General features: G+C 41.4%; 1 protein-coding gene across 1 annotated transcript; it reads left to right on the plus strand.

Annotated features, from left to right (window-relative positions):
• The first annotated feature begins 8,607 nt into the window (after positions 1–8,607).
• On the plus strand, positions 8,608–17,929 carry LOC115159852 (ankyrin repeat family A protein 2). The gene is made up of 9 exons (XM_029709916.1): positions 8,608–8,737; positions 9,417–9,823; positions 9,970–10,128; positions 10,261–10,326; positions 10,536–10,633; positions 13,331–13,456; positions 13,583–13,649; positions 13,925–14,005; positions 16,409–17,929. The coding sequence occupies exons 2-9, from the start codon at positions 9,541–9,543 to the stop codon at positions 16,462–16,464; spliced, it is 936 nt and encodes a 311-aa protein (XP_029565776.1). The 5' UTR covers positions 8,608–8,737; positions 9,417–9,540; the 3' UTR covers positions 16,465–17,929.

Raw genomic sequence — 17,929 nt, forward strand, 5'->3', positions numbered from 1 at the left:
AGAATAGAATAGAATAGAATTAAATATAATAGGTTCCCTTATCACTGCCTTCTGAAGAGACAATAGTCTTTTGAAAATGTTAAAACTGTTCCCAAAATCGGTTGTTTTGTTACAGTAGCCTATTGCATGGTAAAATGGTAGCCTAATTAATAAGTAATAACATAAGAATGAATCTGTATGGAACAGTTTATTTCCATGGGTAGCTGGATAAGTATGCAATTCAAAACACTAAGTATGCATGGGTAGTGAATGTTGCACTTTCTATTGCTCTGCTTGGCCTTCCATAAGGTCCACCATAAGTGACCAGTCTTGGAGCCTCCAACCCCCAACCATAATGAAAACAGATATCTTGCTGTTCTCCACTAACTTGTTGCTGCACTCGTGTATACAAGGTCATACTCATACTAGTGCCCATAGCAATAAGGGAGGAAATGAAAGGGAGACAAATGGAGTGCCCGCCTTTCCTGCTCTTTAGCCATTAACTAACATTGAGCAAATATGGAGTAGAGAATCTCTTTAGTTTAGGCTACAGCTCATAGGCAACAGCAACAGGAGCAGCAGTAAAACCATAAATTAACATCAGCCTATGAATATGCCTACAATGCATAGGGGAGCTGGGGAAACAGTTGAAGACCAGGCAGAGACCACTGCAGTTGTACCATTGAGGACAGCTTGTAACCCAAATTGGCTGCAGCAGTTATTCAGCTGAGTTAATGAAGAAATGTGTGAAATGTATGGCAACACCAAAGATGGTGGCTAAATGAAGATAGTTCACTCAGTCCGTGGAGAGAAAAAACACCAATGCAATAGCAGCTGGGTCTGGTCTACTTAGTTTATTGACTTCCATTGAACCAGAAAAAAAAAGTGAGTGGGGTGTCTCTCTTCTTCTTCCATCTCTGACAACACTTAATTCATCAAGGTGATTAGACTTAACAAGGTCTGCCATCTGCAGGCAACATGATTCATATGCTATCTGTAGAATAATTGCATTGGAATGTTTTTTTACCAAAGGCCAACATGTGCATATGATGACATATGACTGCATATACTGTATAATACATTGTTTTCTCAGATGCTTCTCTTATGCCCAGTATCTGAAAAATGAACTTTTTAAATATTTTTGTTTAAAGACAGTAAAAATACACTTTCATATGCTGTTAGTACAATCAGATTTGCCAACTTATTGTATGAGTCACTTTCAATAGCAAAAAGTTTAGTTCAGTTACTTGTCATGAACGCGATTCAAGTGCCGGTATGTCAGATTGGTCTATACTGCCCCCATGTGGTCATTAGATGATATCATATACTGGGATCATATGCCCGAGCTACAGATATACTCCCATTTACCCAACACCGATACAACCTTGAGTAAAGACCGTGGGTAAAAACTGAAATTTAGATCAGTTTAACTTCATCTTACATCATTTGACATGTTTTATTTTTTATTAAGGTTAAATAAATACAATAAGACATGTTTATGTTATCCACATGTCTTTGTCATAGACTATTTAAAAAACACAGTTTTCTCTATTAGCCTGGGTCCCAGTCGGTTTCTGCATTAGCAAAATGTTGGTTTTATTGACACATCCAGTTTTTGTTATGAAGTCAACAATGTATGATGATATATTTCCATTCTGATTCAATTTACATGTTGAAAGACATCACAATAAATTGTGGTTGTGGCATCTTCCAGACACATGAGTGTGCACCAATAATCAGATTTAACGTCATTCTGTTATGCGAGGTGGAGCAGTTGAACCCAAGTGCAGACTCAGACGAGGAGACAGTGATAAGGTAACCAAGGTATTTATTGAAAAGTGATGGGGGGGTGCAGGCCAGGGTGAGCTCGGGCGAGTAGCAGGGAACCAGGAACTGAGGCTGGGGCAAAGGAAGCAGGGGCAGGGTAAGCAGGTCCGGGGTGGAATCCAAGGAAGCATTAGTGCGGGGGTCTAGGGCAGGGAAGCAGGAATTACGAGACGAGGGACTGGCGACAGGGACCGGAGTCAGAGCGAACGAAACTGTGGTGGAGAGAAAAGCAGCATCAGGCTAGGGAAACCAGGCACCACAAGATAATAAGCTCTATGCAGGCACAAATGGCTTGAACTGCAGACTGACTGAGCAGAGGCTATAATCTGACAGCATGGAAGTGGCAAGGCTGAGTATTTGTAGAGGTCTTGATTATGGAACAGGTTGCAGCTGGTGGGGATCTGCTCTGACTCCAGCACACCTGTCTCCACTCACACAATCAGATACATCCACACAGAGGGAGAGAGCACTGGGGGAGTGGCGGCAGGTTAGGGAGACACAGGATGAGAAGTAGAGGGCGTGGCAGGGGCAGATGGAACACATTCAGTCTGGTAGAGGGTTGCGGTTAACTCTGCATCATTCAGTCAGGTAGAGGGTTGCGGTTAACTCGGAATTATTCAGTCTGGTAGAGGGTTGCATTTAACTAGACTTCATTCAGTCTGGTAGAGGGGTGCGGTTAACTCGGCACCCTTCTTTCAATAGCTAAGCGGCAGGTAGCCTAGTGGTTAAGAGTGTTGGGCCAGTAACCCAAAAGGTTGTTGGTTTGAATCCCAGAGCCGACTAGGTGAAAAATCTGTCACTGTGCCCTTGATCAAGGCACTTAACCCTAATTGCTCTAGATAAGCGTGTCTGCTAAATGACTCAAATCTTAGCTGAGTTAACATGCAAGTCAGTAGGCTATCCTGTAGATGGTGTGAGGCGTATGAGTTATGGTCACAGCAAGAGGGCAGACTTATTGTGTGACTGTCCATCGCATGCTGGGGAAACAAGGTGACTCAGGCTTGAGTTGCGTGTGATAAGTGACATAGATTTTGGAGCGAGGTGATTTGCTCCATGCTATTGACCTGGAAGCTTTTTATCCTGCCGACCCCCTGGTGTCCTCTACTGCGGCAGTGGCGGGCCACAAACCCTGATCTCCCTCATTAGAGACTCTGTAAACAAACAGACAACTAAACAACAGCACAAAAGAGGATCCTGGGACAAAACCCCCTCTCTTTCTCTGCCGTGGCTCGTTGTGTTGCATGAAATCACGTCATGGGCTACGGTCATCCAGCACCAAACAGCAGGAGGCAGAGGACCAGGCACGGGAGGCACAAAGGACCCACAAGGACCCAGGCGCTGTGAATGGGATTGCTGACAACAAGGCCACAGATAATACTGTTCATTAGGGCCTATGGACTAGAAGAAGCATATGTGTCATCCAGCAGCATGGCATGGTCTACTCCCTTGTTACCCAACCCCTACCCCAGCCCCCTCTCGTAGGCTAAAAGCCCCACTAGCCATCTGGCCCTTGACCACCACAGTTATCCCCAGACCCTGTACGCCCCCCTACCCCAGCCTCTTTCCTTGGCATACCTGCCTCTTTTTTTCTGCAAGGAGATCATTACATTTGTCTTCCAAGAACAACAGATTATGGGCCTTTCTGGTTAAGCTCCTCTTAACCTCTCAAAAACACTGGAAAGTCACAAAGCGTGTTTGGTTTGAGATGGTGCAATTGGTTCATTAACTTAATTGAAACAGTGTAAAAGCTATCCCTATCTCTCTTGGGATGCTGTACATTTTTATTCATAGAAGGCTGGAAAAGAAACCATTTCCCTCATTCTCAACTTTTCATGTTCAGACTTATTTTAGACCTATAAGGCTTTTCTCATTGATCAGACAGCATGTTATAAGTGTATGGAATATATTGTGTATGAAATAGTTGACTTCTGACCTAAAGTTCACATGCTTTTCATTCATGTAGGGGTAATCAGTTTTCAAGTAGTGGTCATCTCTACTTTAGACATGCACAATATGCCTTGGATGAACAGTGTTCTTCACTTTAAAATGAGGTGTGAGGCCTCAGGTGAAACTACAATGATACATCGTTGTGAGTGCATTGTTATAATATTTGCTTTATTTGTGTGTAAGCATGCAGAAAGAAAAAGTATGCACAAACAGCAAACAGGTTAGAGGTTACTTAGTGTATGTCAATAGTGGAGATTATGGGCCTAATGAAATGCATAAATACTCTAGGGGCTTGAAAACCATTTTCATCCAACAAATCCTAATCGCGTAGTCAGGAAATCTCCACTTTGCAGCAGCTTTGCAGACCTAAAAATAAACAAACAATGAAAGCCAAGGCCACATAAGAAAGTGAAGTCAACCAACACACAATAGATGGTGAAACGGATCTATTAAATCTACCATGGCTTACTTTCCTAGAGGGGCATCTTCTGGTAAAGAGGAAATTATGTAGCCTAATGAATGTGACATTGACTATTTAATATGTCTTATGATTTGCATACAGTTAGTTTCAGGAAGGCATAATACCAGTAACACCCAGAAATTATTGTGACAAAACACCTGACTAGAATGGGTTGCTGTTAATAAACTATTCAGTGACCACGACTCAATGGTCAATTAAAATACAAACTATTCACCATGACCAGACAAAACAATCTGTATTACTCAGACATAAACAACCAATTAAAATACAAACTATTCACCATGACCATACAAAACAATCTGTATTACTCAGACATAAACAACCAATTAAAATACAAACTATTCACCATGACCATACAAAACAATCTGTATTACTCAGACATAAACAACCAATTAAAATACAAACTATTCACCATGACCAGACAAAACAATCTGTATTACTCAGACATAAACAACCAATTAAAATACAAACTATTCACCATGACCAGACAAAACAATCTGTATTACTCAGACATAAACAACCAATTAAAATACAAACTATTCACCATGACCAGACAAAACAATCTGTATTACTCAGACATAAACAACCAATTAAAATACAAACTATTCACCATGACCAGAAAAAACAATCTGTATTACTCAGACATAAACAACCAATTAAAATACAAACTATTCACCATGACCATACAAAACAATCTGTATTACTCAGACGTAAACAACCAATTAAAATACAAACTATTCACCATGACCATACAAAACAATCTGTATTACTCAGACATAAACAACCAATTAAAATACAAACTATTCACCATGACCATACAAAACAATCTGTATTACTCAGACATAAACAACCAATTAAAATACAAACTATTCACCATGACCAGACAAAACAATCTGTATTACTCAGACATAAACAACCAATTAAAATACAAACTATTCACCATGACCATACAAAACAATCTGTATTACTCAGACATAAACAACCAATTAAAATACAAACTATTCACCATGACCATACAAAACAATCTGTATTACTCAGACATAAACAACCAATTAAAATACAAACTATTCACCATGACCAGACAAAACAATCTGTATTACTCAGACATAAACAACCAATTAAAATACAAACTATTCACCATGACCAGACAAAACAATCTGTATTACTCAGACATAAACAACCCAGAGAAAGAAAGCTGTGATAAGATATATGTTGATAGTTGCTTGATTTAGCTTTTGATCCTTTGTATCAAATCAGATTTCCACAGACAGAGAAATCCAATAATACCTATTGTCTATAGGCCTATTGATCCCTGACCAAAACTAATAACCATGTCCTGCTAAAATTTTATTCAATTATTCATACATTTTATGAGCTAAATGAGCTGTATTGTAAGTGCCCTAGCCATATCAAATCAAGCTTTATTTGTCACATGCGCCGAATACAACAAGTGTAGACCTTACCGTGAAATGCTTACTTACAAGCCCTAACCAACAGTGCAGTTCAAGAAGAGTTCAGAAAATATTTACCAAATAAATGAAAGTAAAAAATTATAAAAAGTAACACAATAAAATAACAATAACAGGGCTATATACAGGGGGTACCGGTACCGAGTCAATGTGCGGGGTACAGGTTAGTTGAGGTAATTTGTATATGTAGGTAGGGGTGAAGTGACTATGCATAGATAACAAACAGCGAGTAGCAGCAGAGTACAAAACAAATGGAAGGGGGAGGGGGGGTCAATGTAAATAGTCCGGTGGCCATTTAGTAAATTGTTCAGCAAAGTTGTTCGGAAAGTATTCTGACCCCTTGACTTTTTCCACAATTTCTTTACGTTAAATCCTTATTTAAAAATGTATTACTTTTTTTCTACATCAATCTACACATAATAGCCCATAATGACAAAGGGAAAACAGTTTTTTAGATATTTTTGCAAATGTATTAAAAACTGAAATATCACATTTACATAAGTATTCAGACCCTTTGCTATGAGACTCTAAATTGAGCTCAGGTGCATCCTGTTTCCATTGATCATCCTTGATATGTTTCAACTTGGTTAAAGCCCACCTGTGGTAAATTCTAATGATTGGACATGATTTGGAAAGGCACACACCTGTCTATATAAGGTCCCACAGTTGACAGTGCAAGTCAGAGCCAAAACCAAGCCATAATGTCGAAGGAATTGGCCGTATAGCTCCAAGACTGCAGCAGATATGGGGAAGGGAACCAACCAATGTCTGCAGCATTGAAGGTCCCCAAGAACACAGTGGCATCCATCATTCTTAAATGGAAGAAGTTTGGAACCACCAAGACTCTTCCTAGAGCTGGCCATCCAGCCAAACTGAGCAATCGGGTGAGAAGGGCCTTGGTAAGGGAGGTGACCAAGAACCTGATGGTCCCACTGACAGAGCTCTAGAGTTGCTCTGTGGAGATGGGAGAACCTTCCAGAAGAACAACCATCTCTGCAGCACTCCACCAATCAGGCCTTTATGGTAGAGTGACCAGATGGTAGTGGCCAGATGGAAGCCACTCCTCGGTAAAAGGCACACAACAGCCTACTCGGAGTTTGCCAAAAGGCACCTAAAGACTCTCAGACCATGAGAAACAAGATTATCTTGTCTGATTAAACCAAGATTTAACTCTTTGGCCTGAATGCCAAGCGTCATGTCTGGAGGAAACCTGGCACCATCCCTAAGGTGAAGCATGGTGGTGGCAGCACCATGCTGTGGGGATGTTTTTCAGGGACTGGGAGATTAGTCAGGATAGAGGCAAAGATGAACGGCGCAAAGTGTAGAGAGATCTTTGATGACAACCTGCTTGAGAGCGTTCAGGACCTCAGACTGGGACGAAGGTTCACCTTCCAACAGGACAAAGACCCTAAACACACAGCCAAGACAACACAGGCGTGGCTTCGGGACAAGTCTCAATGTCTTTGAGTGGCCCAGCCAGAGCCTGGACTTGAACACTGATCGAACATCTCTGGAGAGACCTGAAAATAGCTGTGCAGCAACGCTCCCCATCCAACCTGACAGGGCTTGAGAGGATCTGCAGAAAGAATGGGAGAAACTCTCCAAATACAGGTATGCCAAGCTTCTAGCGCCATACCCAAGAAGACTCAAGGCTGTTATCGCTGCCGAATGCACAGTAAATATTAGCGGTTGGGATAGAGAGGTGTGCCCCAAATTCCCTGATCCGGACAGGGGTCAAGCTGTAAAAACACCTACACAAAAACAAAAGTGAACAGTGCTTAATTTAAGCATACACTCTAAGGCAGGACTTGAAAGATTAGAGATAAATATTTAGTAATGAAATCTATGCAGCCTACTCAATCACTTTTTATAGCTACTGTTTACAGGCCTCCTGGGCCATATACAGCGTTCCTCACTGAGTTTCCTGAATTCCTATCGGACATTGTAGTCATAGCAGATAATATTCACATTTTTGGTGACTTTAATATTCACATGGAAAAGTCCACAGACCCACTCCAAAAGGCTTTCGGAGCCATCATCGACTAAGTGGGTTTTGTCCAACATGTATCCGGACCTACTCACTGCCACAGTCATACTCTGGACCTAGTTTTGTCCCATGGAATAAATGTTGTGGATCTTAATGTTTTTCCTCATAATCCTGGACTATCGGAACACCATTTTATTACGTTTGCAATCGCAACAAATAATCTGCTCAGACCCCAACCAAGGAGCATTAAAAGTCGTGCTATAAATTCTCAGACAACCCAAAGATTCCTTGATGCCCTTCCAGACTCCCTCTGCCTACCCAAGAACATCAGAGGACAGAAATCAGTTAGCCACCTGAGGAACTCAATTTAACCTTGCGCAATACCCTAGATGCAGTTGCACCCCTAAAAACAAAGAACATTTGTCATAAGAAATTAGCTCCCTGGTATACAGAAAATACACGAGCTCTGGAGCAAGTTTCCAGAAAATTGGAACGGAAATGGGGCCACACCAAACTGGAAGTCTTCTGAATAGCTTAGAAAGACAGTACCGTGCAGTATCGAAGAGCCCTCACTGCTGCTCGATCATCCTATTTTTCCAACTTAATTGAGGAAAATAAGAACAATCCGAAATTTATTTTTGATACTGTCGCAAAGCTAACTAAAAAGCAGCATTCCCCAAGAGAGGATGCATAGGCCTACATGGGGCCTTTTAGAAATTTCAATATTCTACATACACAACCAGACTACTGACTTAAAATCGAATTTAGAGGTGTGGTTATTTTAGCGTAATTCATTTAACCAATTCATCCATTAATTACCTTTAATTTAAAATACCAAAATCTGTTTAATAGGTCTTTCACTAGAAAAATATATTTTTTCTGAATCGTATCATTCACTGATACCTTTACGATTAAATCTGTCACATGTGGAGAAAAAAAACATTGATCTGAAGAAACTGCTCATGCGCGAGAAACATCAAAACAAGCACAAAGCCAGCTGTCAAATCGTTGCAACAGCGGTGAACATTACACAAAATGTGTTACTAGGTAAGAAATCATTCTGTATTATTGTGACTCACCTTACTACGGTTTTATTTGTGCTTGTAATCAGTACGTTAGTTTGCTTGTAAGGGATTCTGCTGGGTCTGTTAGCTAGCTAACAATGCTAACTAGCTAACACTAAGCCAGAAAGACTGACGTATTTCTGACTTGGTTAGCTAGTTAGCTCTCGTTCACCCAAGAGGGCATATCTTGGGCTAGTTAACAATAACGTTAGCTAGACAGTTGGGTTTCTTAAGATGGACAGAATTTTGTTGAAGGTCCAAGAATTAGCTAGCTAGCTCTTTTAAAACTAGCAAGTTGCATAGACAATGCTAGTCTCAACTGACGCGGAATACAAGCCTTCGAACTTGTTTTTCCACGCATGTTGTTATTTAGGAATGATCATTGTCTGTTCACTTACAACCCCACTCTCTCCTGTTGGATTTATGCATAGCATCACTAACGTTACCCAGTTTTTTTTTATTTTTTATTGTTGACACTTATTGTTTAAAAGGTGTATATACACAGCACATAGACAGTAGTAATTCATGATTGGTGTAGTATTAAATATATATATATTTTTTACAAAAGACATCAGCTTTGCATTCTTAAATTGATGACATTGGCACACACTAACTTGAACTAACGTTACCACATTCTGATGTTGCTTTTGTATCCATTCTAGGCTTTTAGACTATCTTCTATTGGAGACCGGATGTGGTGATCAAAGCGTTTATTTATTTACCAGATAGATCACATCCACCCGGCGCAGAGTTGACCCTCTGACTCACTGTGTCACTGTCTCGGTCATGGACACAGGTTCAGTAGCAGGTAGGACCAGTTCGGTCTCCAAAGAGATGGAGGGGATATGTGTCATGCCAGATATGAGCAACATCAAGTCGGAACACCCGGGTGGGAGTGTGGACGACACAGGTGCACAGAACGTGGCCATGGGGATCAAGTTCATCCTGCCCAACCGCTTTGATATGAACGTGTGCTCAAGGTTCGTCAAGTCGCTCAACGAGGAGGACAGCAAAAACATCCAGGACCAGGTCAATTCCGACTTGGAGGTGGCGTCTGTTTTATTTAAAGGTACCAACTGACTACCAAGTGTTGATGCACTCCTTATTAGTATTACAATGTGATTTCCATATTCGACCCCAGAAAATCAGGAGATATTTTGCTCCTCAATTGAGCTGAGCTGATGGTTGATGCTATATCTCTTTTGCCTCTTTCAGCCGAGTGTAATATTCAGACGTCGCCCTCACCAGGGATACAAGTGCGTCATGTTTACACCCCATCCACCACCAAACACTTCTCCCCCATCAAACAGTCGACAACACTCACCAACAAGCACCGTGGAAACGAGGTGTCCTCCACTCCTCTTCTGGTCCACTGTAAGTACCTGAGCTCATCCTAAACTAAAAAAGTTTGTCACATGTCACTTACCCTCTTAAACATAGACTACAACCTAAAACGTACTTGACTCTAACATTGAATGATACATGTGACTTATGCCTTCTTTCCAGCCCTGTCCATTCACCAGCTGGCAGCACAGGGAGAAATGGTGTTCTTGGCCAGCAGGATTGAACAAGGTGGCAATGTCCCTCAGGGTGGAGTTGTATTCATGTCTGTTTGTTAATGGTATATTGATGTTGGGCTCGTTACAACCATGAACAGTCACATAATTAACCGTTGGTAAGATAAGAATAACATTAACTCAAATGTCTATAAAGGGCTTCACGGGTTGACCAGAAATATGTGAAACATGTTACTGACCCCTTTGATGTTTGTATCGCTGTAGAGACAGTGATTAACCTGCAGGATGAGGAAGGCTTCACCCCCTTGATGTGGGCCGCAGCACACGGACAGATAGCTGTCGTAGAGTTCCTGCTCCAGAACGTAAGAACAACATGTTGAGACATGCACTATACACTACCGTTCAAAGGTTTGGGGTCACTTAGAAATGTCCTTGTTTTTGAAAGAAAAGCACCTTTTTTTTTCTCTCTCTTTCCATTAAAATAACATCAAATTGATCAGAAATACTGTGTAGACATTGTTACTGTTGTAAATGACTATTGTAGCTGGAAATTGCTTTTTTTAATGGAATATCTACATCGGCGTACAGGGGCCCATTATCAGCAATCATCACTCCTGTGTTCCAATGGCATGTTATGTTAACTAATCAAATTTTATCATTTTAAAAGGCTAATTGATCATTACAAAACCAAAGAGGACAAGTACATTAGTGTCTAGTTTGAGAAACGGACGCCTCACAAGTCCTCAACTGGCAGCTTCATTAAATTGTACCCGTAAAACACCAGTCTCAATGTCAACAGTGAAGAGGCGACTCCGGGATGCTGGCCTTCTAGGCAGAGTTGCAAAGAACAGCTCTAGTTCACCCAAGAGCGGGCCCATCTTGGGCTAGCTAACAATAACATTAACGTTAGCTAGACAGTTGCGTTTCATCTTTATTATTTCCTTAGACGTATTAGCTAACTATCAGTAAACAGAAGTCAGACAGGGATGCTGGCCTTCTAGGCAGAGCTGCAAAGAAAAAGCCATATCTAACTGGCCAATAAAAAGAGAAGATTAAGATGGGCAAAAGAACAGACACAGGACAGAGGAACTCTGCCTAGAAGGCCAGCATCCCGGAGTCGCCTCTTCACTGACGTTGAGACTGATGTTTTGCGGCTACTATTTAATGAAGCTACTCCGTTCACAGTACAGCGCAAATTGGCTCTAACCAGAATAGAAAGAGGAGTCGGGGAGGCTCTGGTGCACAACTGAGCAAGAGGACAAGTACATTAGTGTCTAGTTTGAGAAACAGATGCCTCACAAGTCGTCAACTGGCAGCTTCATTAAATGGTACCCGCAAAACACCAGTCTCTTTGTTTCTGGCCATTTTGAGCCTGTAATCGAACCCACAAATGCAGATGCTCCAGGTACTCAAGTAGTCTAAAGAAGGCCAGTTTTATTGCTTCTTTAATCAGGACAACAGTTTTTAGCTGTGCTAACATAATTGCAAAAGGGTTTTCTAAATATCAATTAGCCTTTTAAAATGATGAACTTGGATTAGCTAACACAACGTGCCATTGGAACACAGGAGTGATGGTTGCTGATAATGGGCCTCTGTACGCCTATGTAGATATTCCATAAAAATATCTGCTGTTTCCAGCTACAATAGTCATTTACAACATTAACAATGTCTACACGGTATTTATGATCAATTTTATATTATTTTAATGGACAAAAAATGTGCTTTTCTTTCAAAAACAAGGACATTTCTAAGTGACCTCCAACTTTTGAACGGTGGTGTATATACAAAAGTATGTGGACACCCCTTCAAATTAGTGGATTCGGCTATTTCAGCCACACCCGTCTTTGATAGGTGTATAAAATGGAGCACACAGCCATGCAATCTCTATTGACAAACATTGGCAGTAGAATGACCTTACTGAACAGCTCAGTGACTTTCACCGTGGCACTGCCATAGGATGCCACCTATACAATAAGTCAGTTCGTAAAATTTCTGCCCTGCTAGATTTGCCCCGGTCAACTAAGTGCTGTTATTGTGAAGTGGAAAGTCTAGGAGTAACAGCTGATAAGCTGCGAAGTGGTAGACCACACAAGCTCACAGAACGGGACCGCCAAGTGCTGAAGCATGTAAAAATTGTCTATCCTCATTTGCAACACTCACTACCGAGTTCCAAACTGCCTCTGGAAGCAACGTCAGCACAAGAACTGTTCGTCGGGAGCTTCATGAAATGGGTTTCCATGGCCGAGCAGCTATACACAAGCCTAAGATCACCATGCGCAATGCCAAGTGTCGGATGGAGTGGTGTAAAGCTTGCCACAATTGGCCTCTGGCGCGGTCATCTGGCAGTCCGGTGGACGAATCTTGTTTTGGCGAATGCTACCTGCCTGAATGCATAGTGCCAACTGTAAAGTTTGGTGGAGGAGGACTAATGGTCTGGGGCTGTTTTTCATGGTTCAGGCTAGGCCCCTTAGTTCCAGTGAAGGGAAATCGTAACGCTACAGCATACAATGACATTCTAGACAATTCTGTGCTTCCAACTTTGTGGCAACAGTTTGTCAAGATTGGTGTGGAAGAACTTGACTGGCATAACCAGAGTCATAACCTCAACCCCATCAAACACCTTTGGGATGAATTGGAACGTCGACTGCGAGCCAGACCTAGTACCCCAACATAAGTGCCTGACCTCACCAATGCTTGTGGTGAATGGAAGCAAGTCTCTGCTGCAATGTTCCAACATCTAGTGGAAAGCCTTCCCAGAAGAGTGGAGGCTGTTATAGCTGCGAAGAGGGGACCAACTCCATATTAATGCCCACGATTTTGGAATGAAATGTTGGGCAAGCAGGTGTCCACATACTTTTGGTGATGTAGTGTAACAACCCAGCAAATGACTATTTCAGAGATATGCAGCATACAGTCAGATACTGTTACCTAAAATGTACATAAGACAGGAAAACACCACAAATAACATTAACATACTGTATACAGTACATGTATTGTTGAATCCATTTAGCCCAGATGCTTTTCTCACCAATGGTCTCTTCCATGTCCTCTTCTTTTAGGGAGCGGACCCCAACCTGTTGGCGAAAGGCAGAGAGAGTGCTCTGTCTCTGGCCTGCAGCAAGGGATACACAGACATCGTGAAGATGCTCATCGACTGTGGGGTGGATGTCAATGAATATGACTGGGTAGGAATGTTACATCAGGATTTTCATCTGTATTCTTGTGTATGGCTTAATTTTAATGTACAGTATGTGAAACCAATCATAGAGCAACATTTGTTCCTGTTGAAGATTTCACTCTTACGGTTTCAGAACGGAGGGGTTCCCGTTCTCTACGCCGTCCATGGAAACCATTTGCGTTGTGTGGAAATTCTCCTAGGTAAGAACTGACTGACTGAGGGGCTGGAGCATGTACAGGAAGAAATGAAGCCCTGACTGACCTTCCATTCAGCAGACTTACTGTACTAACAAACCACATTGGTGGCAACTGTCACTTTCTAGATGAATGATTCTCTGACTTTTATTAACTGAGACAATATGTTGTGTTAAAAGCTTGGTCTGCACTGATGATTTTGATGATATGTTGCTTATATTTAGGCTGTGTTGATCCAGGCAGGTCTGTAATCTGACATTTTCCATCCTTTCCTGTCACAGAAAGTGGCGCCGACCCCACCATTGAGTCTGACTCTGGCTTCAACGCTATGGATATGGCTGTGGCAATGGGCCATAGGAATGGTATACAAATATGCATCTCATACAGATCATATTTAGGCTATATACTTCTCATCAGGAAGAACAAGTTCAAATATCATGACTAAAGAGGTCTTGTAGTCTAGGCATACATACATAAAGCGGAAATATAGCATTTCTTTATTTGTGTTATGCACGGTCTACTTACATAAAGATATTGTGCAGCGATATTATCTTGGACTACAGTGGGGGGAAAAAAGTATTTGATCCCCTGCTGATTTTGTACGTTTGAAATGATCAGTCTATAATTTTAATAGGTTTATTTGAACAGTGTGAGACAGAATAACAACAAAAAAATCCAGAAAAACGCATGTCAAAAAGGTTATAAAATTATTTGCATTTTAATGAGGGAAATAAGTATTTGACCCCTCTGCAAAACATGACTTAGTACTTGGTGGCAAAACCCTTGTTGGCAATCACAGAGGTCAGATGTTTCTTGTAGTTGGCCACCAGGTTTGCACACATCTCAGGAGGGATTTTGTCCCACTCCTCTTTGCAGATCTTCTCCAAGTCATTAAGGTTGAGGCTGACGTTTGGCAGCTCGAACCTTCAGCTCCCTCCACAGATTTTCTATGGGATTAAGGTCTGGAGACTGGCTAGGCCACTCCAGGACCTTAATGTGCTTCTTCTTGAGCCACTCCTTTGTTGCCTTGGCCGTGTGTTTTGGGTCATTGTCATGCTGGAATACCCATCCACGACCCATTTTCAATGCCCTGGCTGAGGGAAGAAGGTTCTCACCCAAGATTTGACGGTACATGGCCCTGTCCATCGTCCCTTTGATGCGGTGAAGTTGTCCTGTCCCCTTAGCAGAAAAACACCCCCAAAGCATAATGCTTCCACCTCCATGTTTGACGGTGGAGATGGTGTTCTTGGGGTCATAGGCAGCATTCCTCCTCCTCCTCCAAACACGGCGAGGTGAGTTGATGTCAAAGAGCTCCATTTTGGTCTCATCTGATCACAACACTTTCACCAGTTGTCCTCTGAATCATTCAGATGTTCATTGGCAAACTTCAGACGGGCATGTATATGTATTCTTAAGCAGGGGGACCTTGCGGGCGCTGCAGGATTTCAGTCCTTTACGGCGTAGTGTGTTACCAATTGTTTTCTTGGTGACTATGGTCCCAGCTGCCTTGAGATCATTGACAAGATCCTCCCATGTAGTTCTAGGCTGATTTCTCACCGTTCTCATTATCATTGCAACTCCACGAGGTGAGATCTTGCATGGAGCCCCAGGCCGAGGGATATTGACAGTTCTTTTGTGTTTCTTCCAATTGCGAATAATCACACCAAATGTTGTCACCTTCTCACCAAGCTGCTTGGCGATGGTCTTGTAGCCCATTCCAGCCTTGTGTAGGTCTACAATCTTGTCCCTGACATCCTTGGAGAACTCTTTGGTCTTGGCCGTGGTGGAGAGCTTGGAATCTGATTGATTGCTTCTGTGTACAGGTGTCTTTTTTACAGGTAACAAGCTACGGTTAGGAGCACTACCTTTTAAGAGTGTGCTCCTAATCTCAGCTCGTTACCTGTATAAAAGACACCTGGGAGACAGAAATCTTTCTGATTGAGAGGGGGTCAAATACTTATTTCCCTCATTAAAATGCAAATCAATTTATAACATTTTTAACATGTGTTTTTCTGGATATCTTTGTTGTTATTCTGTCTCTCACTGTTCAAATAAACCTACTATTAAAATTATAGACTGATCATTTCTTTGTAAGTGGGCAAATGTACAAAATCAGCAGGGGATCAAATACTTTTTTCCCCCCACTGTATGTTTAAAGAAATACAAGGGTATTTGGTGAGTTCCTTCTTGTCCGTGTATAACAGTAATCCCTGCCCTCCCCCCACATCCCCTCTTCTGCAATCAGATTTCTGGGTTTTTATACAATTATGCAAATGAGGCCATCTTAGCGGGATCTCCTCTGATTCTAACAGTCTGGTCCATGGGTTTCACTAGGCCTGACTAGGATCAGAATAAACTTTTTTTTTTTATAGTGCTGTGTATGCCAAGGATAAACATGTCATCTGTTATGGCATCAGATCCCACTTTACAAACCATGCTCAAAATAAGCCCAGTAGCTGTTAAGATTTCATGACTTGGATGTTAGTCCCATGGTATGAACAGGGATTTAACGTTTAAAATGCTGGCATTTTGGAGCTGTGATTCAATTATCTTTTCTCAGTTTGAGGATAGCTTTAACTAACTAGCATTCCTATTTACATTTAATGAACCCTACCAGATACTTGCCTTTTTTGTTTGCTCAATACTCACCAAACTTTCAGACATTTGCTTTTCATTTCTTCTAACTTCTAAAACCTCAAATTTTTGCATATTATCTCTGTGCAGTAGTAGGCTATGGCTGAAACATGTCTCTCTTCTCTGAACAGTTCAACAGGTGATGGAGGCCCACCTACTGAAGCTGCTGATGGGGATCAGAGAGTAACCCACTAACCTGAGGCACAAGAGGAAGGACTGCCTGTGAATGGAAATACAGTGGACACCATAAAGAAAAGAGAAATAAGGCTGAGGACAATTGTGGATCATGTTTGAGACTGTTATCTGTTAGGGTGAAGCACAGGTGGGAATGGTTTTGATGAAGCATGTGAGTGTTTATGGAGACATGCAACTCAAATGTGTCAGTTTCAGGCCACTGTTTTGGGTAGATGCCCTTTTCTTTGAGTTTAGTTTGTTACAATGTAAATAAGTTTCGAGCCAAATGCTAATGTAACAAAGTAGTGCTTAAACCCAAACGTCTGCTCTGATCATGCATTGATATCAATGGAAGATTTTTGTGAAAGTTTAAGTGCACACTTTTCATTTGAGAATTTTGCTCAAGTAACGGGTAAACACTATAAAGTTGGGATGAAATTAAGTAGATCAAATGGATTGCTTTGGGGAAAATGTGTGGATGCTTCTAGTAGGTAGGATGTTTTAATTTGTTTTTGTTTATGACTGACTTACATTGGAGGAAATGGGTTGTTTTCAATCAAAATTGTAAAAAAGAAACAGCTTAACAAGAGCACTTTCTCAAGCAAAAATGTTGCTAAGACTGTCTGGGAGTGGTCTAAGTGGGGAGGGGAAACTAGCTGTTATTGGCAGAGGTTTGGAACGACTTCTTATTGCTCCATTAATGGATTTACCGCCTGGTGATGTCATAGGCAGGCAAAAACTCCATCCCACCAAAACAGGCTGAAGTTTCAGGTAGTCTTTTCAAAGAACTCTTACACTACAATTGCATAATTTTCACAGTATTATTCCAACCTCAATGTGGAAAGACACATTAAACACAGGAAAATCATGTTTTTGCCTGCACTGGGCCTTTAAGCCTTTAACATACCATCCAAGGGTAAATAAGTGTTCAAAATATTGCTGGTGCTGCTTTTTTGGTATTGTAAATAAACGTTTTTTTTTTAATCACTTTTCATTAACATTGTAAACCATCATGAGAGGGATAATCCACCCCTGTCAATTTGGTGAAATCCTATGTTCTATCAATGGATGAAATTACTTTCCCCGTGATTTAATTTCTAACAGGTTTGTGTGAAATCAGGAAATAGTGTGGTAATGCATCATAGCTACAATAAAGACAGTACAGTAAGAAGATGGGCAGAAACTGGTTCTCCGATAAAATCCTTGATACCACTTGGCTAGCTAAGGTCATGCGCAGAAACACGTTATTGGGTTGTGCCTCGCGCAAGTGCATGCCGTCAAGTCAAAGGCACTCAAATAAATTTGTATTGGGTCACATGCACATAATGCTTGTGTTCATAGCTCCAGTGCAGTAGTATCTAACAAAACAAAGTTGCTTAGGAGCTAGAAGCAGAGCTGCCATGTCTGTCGTGATCTCCATCGATATAAAGTTTTTTAAGAAAATGAAAACATGTCAGGTAATAAAATGTTCAAATACT

Source organism: Salmo trutta, chromosome 23 (genome assembly GCF_901001165.1).
Source record: "Salmo trutta chromosome 23, fSalTru1.1, whole genome shotgun sequence".
In the NCBI taxonomy this organism is placed as follows: Eukaryota; Metazoa; Chordata; class Actinopteri; order Salmoniformes; family Salmonidae; genus Salmo; species Salmo trutta.